Consider the following 7,500-nt stretch of genomic DNA (forward strand, 5'->3'; position numbering starts at 1 on the left):
CACGGCCCGGTTATGGGTTTCTACCTTCGCTATTCAACTATAGACTGTGAAATATGTAGCCTATGTTATTTTAAATAACTCATTATTGTATTTTAATCATATGTAATTGTCTTAATTCATTTTTGTATAATTCTTGATTTTTGTATATGTATTTCATTGAAGCACACTGAGTCCTCGCTTAGTCGCTTGTCATGTGCTCTATAAATAAACTTGACTTGACTCTTACGGACCACTTGCGTGTGGTCAACCAAAATCACATTAACTACAAATAGCCGATCTACAAGCTCACATCGCCTGAGCTTGTAGATCCCTGCCCTATGAGTCCCGGACCTCCTGTTGAAGAAGAGAAGACCCATGAATGCAGATGAACTTCATAACTCAAAACTGTCCCTGTGTAGGAGATGGCTCTCCCTGCTGGTGTTTCAGTGGAGGTGCATGGCAATTCATTCCTCAGTAAAACTATAGAATCCACTAAACCAGGAGCTGCAGTAGTACCAATCACTGTCACGCACACGCAGGCACGCACTCCACACGCACGCACTCTACACACTCACACGCACGCACACGCACGCAAAAACACATTGAGACTATTTTTCTTTTTCAACACTGAGCATGCGTAGCCTATATTAGTCAGGTTGTTTTCTGTTCAACCTGGGAGTCAAGCAGGCTGGCATTTCAGAGCACTGCCTCAACCCCATAAGGTATTCTACCTTTAAGATGCAAATGAGTAGGTTATCAGTATGACAGTATTAACACATTTCTACCATGACCACTGTCCATACAGTATGTCCATGTCTTCATAATCTTGCATTTATAGAGCATTTTTCGACTCTTCTGACTACTTTGAGGCAAGCTATAGGCTAGGACTCAGGACTTCGGAGGTCCCAGCTAGAAGTCAGACCTCAGCAATGTGTTGAAGTGTCCCCGAGCAAGACACTTTAACCAAACACACACAAATATGGCCTGGTCCCAGGAGCCGTTAAAAGAAATGTTTTAAGGTAAAAAATAATAAATTAAAACAAACAGGGAACTGTTCTGTCAGTTCTTTATAGGTTAATATTCAATCAACGATTGTGTTTGTGTTACTACTGGACTATGGTTAAACAGAAGTGTGTTTTTATGGAATGGGAGCCATTGTCCTCTGGAATGGCATAATCTATATCTGCTTAAAGGTGACAGCTGCATCACATGTGACAGTTGACATGCTGTATCACATGTGACAGGTGACATGCTGTATCACATGTGACAGGTGACATGCTGTATCACATGTGACAGGTGACATGCTGTATCACATGTGACAGGTGACATGCTGTATCACATGTGACAGGTGACATGCTGTATCACATGTGACAGTTGACATGCTGTATCACATGTGACAGGTGACAGCTGCATCACATGTGACAGGTGACAGCAGGTGACAGCAGGTGACAGCAGGTGACAGCAGGTAACAGGTGACAGCAGGTGACAGCAGGTAACAGGTGACAGCAGGTGACAGCAGGTGACAGCAGGTGACAGCAGGTAACAGGTGACAGCAGGTAACAGGTGACAGCAGGTGACAGGTGACAGCAGGTGACAGCAGGTGACAGGTGACAGCAGGTGACAGGTGACAGCAGGTGACAGCAGGTGACAGGTGACAGCAGGTGACAGCAGGTAACAGGTGACAGCAGGTAACAGGTGACAGCAGGTAACAGGTGACAGCAGGTGACAGCAGGTAACAGGTGACAGCAGGTAACAGGTGACAGCAGGTAACAGGTGACAGCAGGTGACAGCAGGTAACAGATGACAGCAGGTAACAGGTGACAGCAGGTGACAGCAGGTGACAGCAGGTGACAGCAGGTGACAGCTGCATCACCTGCTGACAGGTGACAGTTGCATCACATGTGACAGGTGACAGCTGCATCACCTGCTGACAGGTGACAGTTGCATCACATGTGACAGGTGCCACGGGTGGTGCACACAGTGCCCATGCAGGCTCGCATCACTGGCATCTGTTGCCATGATGAACAGCTTATTTGGGTCAGGATATGCCCAGTCTGAGGTTCTGATGAGTGACTTCCACAGCTGACGCAAGGCGCCAGTGTGGCGTGCCTCGTTCCAAAGGAATGCCTGTCCTTACAGTATGTGTCAGTCTGTGTAAGGAGCAGATGTTGACTGTAAATTCCCACACGCCTGCAGGAAGCTGCACAGCCATCCGATGTTCCAGGAGACTGACCAGTGATTTCTGTTGCAGTGTCTATATGTGCCCCTGTTCTCCACATTGGTATAGCAGTCATGAGCATAGGCCTTTCATGCAGTGGTCTCTTGTAACAGAGACTGCCTGTATCCCGTGCATGGCTGCACTCTTTGGCATACAGTACTGGCACCTTTTGGCCAGTAGGAGAATGTGGCATCTTCTGAGGAATATTGAGGAATCATGAGGAATAGTGGTACCTTCACATTCGCATTCATTTAATTTATTGATTTGAGGTTCATTATATCAAGCCCTTAAAGGACCTATAACAAAATATTCAACTTTTTACATTTCTTATGTGTTTTTGGGGCTCCCATATGTGTTTTCTATCCCCACAAATAACCAATTTTGAACAATCAGGCTTTCATATAATATAGGTGTTTTAATGGAAATTGCTCTCAGAAACAGCTCAACTGATTTTGGCCTCATCGTGATGTAATCAATGTCACCCTACTTTGTCTTCAGTTCCAAATTTGCATTTCCACTTTGTTTACAATGTCCAATCAATGAATCAATCATCATTATCAATGAATGTTGATTTTCCAAGCTGGCATGGAATGGAAACAAGCCTGGTTTTATCTAGCACCAGTATTATAATTACTCAAATATTAAATAATCTGCATATCAGCGCCCCCCCCAAATGACATGCCTGGTTATATCAGAGTGGTGATTGAGGCTCAAACCATTAGAAATAACTTTGAGGGACATATATAGACAATATGATATTAAATATTAAAAGCAGTTTTAAAATTCATGTTATTTGCGCTTTAACAGTCAATATTTAACTGACATATGCTAGTGGTCCGGAACACAAAAACGTTTGAGAACCACTGATCAATTCCTTTCCCATGGTTGCGCGTAGAGCCGTAGGCTATATTCTGTTCTCTTAACCTTCCATATTACTATAGCAGACACATGTGATTGCATGATTATATGAGCACATTTCCTAATTATGGTGTTGACTCAACCAGTCACTCCCTTGAAATTCTAATTCCCTTTTCTGTGGTGGAAGTTGTTGACATCCGACTTCCCAGTAACTGACAACATTGGGCAACCGTTCTTAAGAAGTTATTAAGAGGACATTATTTTGTTCTTAATACGTTTTTGGCATCCACCAATGATTTCTCAGTTGTTCGTATAGGTAAGAACAGAATCTCCGCACACTGTGGAGCACTCTTAGGTGCATGGCCTTTTTGTTCTTTATGACTTATATCTCCATATATGGAGCTGACCTGTTTGGCCACTTACCCAAATGTGCTGACCTCATCACATTTGTGATTTTAGCCCAAGGAGTGTTTTTTGTGCCAAACTATTGCTTGGAATGGATTCAGCATCATGAAAACCCTTGAGTCACATGCTACTTAAAGCAGGATGAAAATTTGAAATGTTTTGCCTTATAGGTTGATAATGGTATATGGTCACATATTATGCCAATTATGAAAATTGCTCAACATATGCAAGTTACTGTAGCATCTGGCAGATTCTATATGCTGGGGACCCATACTCAACATTTCTAACATAAAACGTTAGGGCACTCAAAATGGCATGCATCTGGCAAGTGGACTAATAATAATTAACTACCAATTATCTACCCTATATGAACATGAACATAGGCAGGCCTATACTGTAAATGTTATGTCCTTACACCTGAATATTCATTCTCTCCCCCCAAGATCAGGGAGGGGAGGGGTGTGGGGGCTACACTTTGAGAACCTGTGGTGCTGCGCTGAGTGGGAGGGTTGTGAGGAAAAACCTGCACGCATCCTCAGTGGAGCAAGAGGCAAGCAAGAGCTGCACCTACAAACTGTAGGCTCTGAAGCCAATCAAGCCATATAGCCGCACATTTGGTTCTTTACTGTATTGTTGTTTGCCTGGCTGTTTTATTGTCATTCATAATGTGTTGTGCGGGGCGGATCGTGCTGTTAGCGGCTCTGGTCGCATTGGGTTCTGCGGCACCGGCGGCTGTCCCACCGCGGCTCAACCTACAGCAGTGGAACAACTACCGACCCATCGTAGGTGAGTGTCCCGCACATGATGCTCTGTATGCGGACACGGCAACCGGTCCGGGACACACTGACGCCGTGAGTGTTGTTGTTGCGGCGTAATGTAGCGGCGTAATGTAGCGGCGTAATGTAGCCTATAGGCCTACTGTAATCAGTGTAACGTAGGCTATATTATATATAGCCTATTTTGTAGCTAATGTTCCCGATGTTCTGAGAACATCGGGAACATTAGCTACAAAATTGTTCTCTCTCTCTCTCTCTCTCTCTCTCTCTCTCGCCCTCTCTCCATCTGTCACGCATCGTACGCAGGCACACACATCTCCCTTCAAATACAAAGTATATAGGCCTATATGTCTATAATCTCTATATAGGCTATTTGCATGTGCATCTCGCTTAGCCTACAGTACGCTTGTAGACCGGCTATTTTCAAATAGATTATGGGCTATATGGACATGTGATGTCAATGTCAACCCTTAACTGGACTGAAAAAATTAAGGATCCCTGGCTAATAGGCCAAATATGCCTTAATAGGCTACAGTATAAATTGTCCTAAAATAAAAGCAACTTAAATATTTCATTTATTTTACAAATTCACTTTCAATTTCAAATTCAATTTCTGTTTCACTCAATGGGGACATTGAGTTCTGTCGTAAATTGATGAAGTAATTTGCCCATGTGTGGTCCAGCCCAGGCTATGGAATTAATGTATTCTACTAAAATATTGAAGGCGTTTTTCATTTAATTTTTTAGTTATAGAGGGCAATTATAATATCATTTTAAATTAAGTTATTTAAAATTATAAAAAAAATATTTCTGCCCTTTACAGCTTCGTAAACGGCAGAAATGACCAGCGGCGGCTCGATACAATTTGGGATACATAATGGTTCAACGTTCAACAATAGAAACACAATGAAATAATTAATCACAATTATTTGCTTGACAATTAATCATCAACTAATATGTCAGCATGTCAGAGTTTCGATTAGGCCTATTCAATTAATTACAACTATAATCAAGTGATTATGGAGTTGCAGGTGTAGTGAAGTGCTCCTTTAAGGTTTGATGTTCAGGTGTCTTATATAAGTGTGATATGGTTTGATCGGTCTGTCTGTCTGTCTGTCTGTCTGTCTGTCTGTCTGTCTGTCTGTCTGTCTGTCTGTCTGTCTGTCTGTCTGTCTGTCTGTCTGTCTGTCCTTCCAGGTGTGTTGGCACAGGAGAATCTTCCAGATGATCAGTTTGCTCTTGGTTCCTCATACATCGCTGCCTCCTATGTCAAATACCTGGAGTCTGCTGGGGCCCGCGTGGTGCCCGTCAGGTACGCACGCACACACGCACGCAAAAGTAAAGTAATAATAACTAGATAAAGTGCCCCTCGGGGCACAGGTTTCCACCAGGGCAGGTCAGGTTGTGGCCTTCTGGTGGCTCTATAATAGGCCAAATGTGAAAAGGGTGCCATTTCTTGTTACGCCTTGGATGGCAATTGGATGATTTGAGGCATTTTGTTCCAAACATGTGTTTTGCAAAAATCCACCTGTTGGTGGTGCTATAACAGGCCAATGTGAAAAGGGTGGGATATATTCCTCAGCCTAGTAGGAAAGTCTGTTAAAGATTTCACGTAAATTGCACGCTGCGTTTATGATTTGATGCTTTTTGTTCAAACTTTGAAAGCCAATGTTAGCCAATTAGGATGGAATATGAAATATCAGACATATCCGTCTTGAACACATGACTATAGAGATAGTGTGTAACGATTTGCGGGATTTTTGGACAGAATCCAGAGGAGTAATATAAAAAAATGGGTTTTTCAAAAGTCGGCCTCCTGGTGGCGCTATAACAGGCCGTTCTGGAGAATTTGGGGCAGAGGTTCATGGTTGGCATCCAGGGAGTGTGCGTGCAAAATTTGGTAACTGACGCACGCACGCACGGACGCACGCACTCACGCACTCACGCACGCACGCACGCACGCACGCACGGACGGATGGGCGGATGGACGGACGGACGGACTCACACACGGAGTGCAAAACATATTCTCTCCCCATGCCTTCGGCCTGGTGGAGACAAGAAGAAGAAGAATACCATGGGGTCAAGAACTTTCAGCCGCTCTGCCCCTCACCTCTGGAACTCTCTCCCCCCTGATATTAGAAACATGGACTCAATCACCATATTCCAAACCCACCTCAAAACCCACCTGTTATGGCTGACCTCTGTGTCTTCTGCTGCAAGCTGTAGGCCTACTTTAGTTTTTGCTTTCCTTTTAATTTTTAACTGTGTTTTGTATTGAGGCGGCTGTGGCTCAGGAGGTAGAGCAGGTCGTCCAATGATCCATGGGTCGGCGGTTCGAATCCCGGCTCCTCCTGTCTACATGTCGAAGTGTCCTTGGGCAAGACACTGAACCCCAAATTGCTCCCGATGTGCTGGTTGGTACCTTACATGGTTTCCGCTGCAATCGGTGTATGAATGTGTGTGTGAATGGGTGAATGTAATGCACAATCTATGTAAAGCGCCTTGGATAAAGGCGCTATATAAATGCACCATTTACCATTTACCATTTATTGACTGTTTTTGAGTGCCCTGAAAGGCGCCTTATAAATACATTGTATTATATTATTAAGAATAAGAAGAAACACTTTCTTTCAACCCAGAATCACTATTTTGTCATTATTATTGCCAAAAATAACACCCGTGTGAAGTGAGGGGTGGTCTTATCAATTATCATCATACGTCATCATACATCATCTCATTCTGGCCAATCACAATTTGCGTCCTCACTTTTCTCTTCAATGTTTGTGTTTACATAAACTCTCAAAGCTCAAGGCTAGCGCCCCTCAAAAATAGCAACAACAAAAGAAATGTACTTCTTTCCTTTTTATTTGATTTATTTCATGGGCTGCAAGGGGGTTGGAGGAACAAAACAAGGACAAAAAGATTGGGAAACACTAATTCAGAGGAAGTTACATAATCACACACTCACCGACAGACACACACACCAACACAGTCACACACACACACACCGACACGCCCATGGGCGCACACACACGCACAGAGGTAACATTATTTCATGTCATTCATTAGTTCTTACACAATAACACATTTCCTTTGCTGTCGCTCAGAAACCTTGCATCTCCATATTTTCATACATTTATTCCCAACAACATTCATCATTATCTCAGCAAACTCTCAGCACGTTGCATTGGGATGCGCTGTGAAGTCACTAATGTTGCTCTGGAGAGGGAAGCCTGGAGCTCTCTGGTGGAGCTGTTGCTCGAC

General features: G+C 43.5%; 2 protein-coding genes across 2 annotated transcripts in view; one reads left to right on the forward strand and one right to left on the reverse strand.

Moving 5' to 3' along the window:
• LOC306930227 (proteinase-activated receptor 3-like) overlaps positions 1–7,500 on the reverse strand; it is a 401,892-nt gene that overhangs the window by 175,877 nt on the left and 218,515 nt on the right.
• Positions 4,126–7,500, forward strand: part of LOC306929926 (gamma-glutamyl hydrolase) — a gene marked incomplete at both ends in the record, with an annotated part of 7,767 nt that continues 4,392 nt past the window's right edge. The window contains 2 exons of the mRNA XM_079510664.1: positions 4,126–4,246; positions 5,434–5,548. Of these exons, the coding sequence (XP_079366790.1) occupies positions 4,126–4,246; positions 5,434–5,548 (236 nt within the window). The remainder of the gene's footprint in view (positions 4,247–5,433; positions 5,549–7,500) is intronic.

This window comes from Electrona antarctica (assembly GCF_951216825.1).
Source record: "Electrona antarctica genome assembly, chromosome: 9".
Lineage (NCBI taxonomy): Eukaryota > Metazoa > Chordata > Actinopteri > Myctophiformes > Myctophidae > Electrona > Electrona antarctica.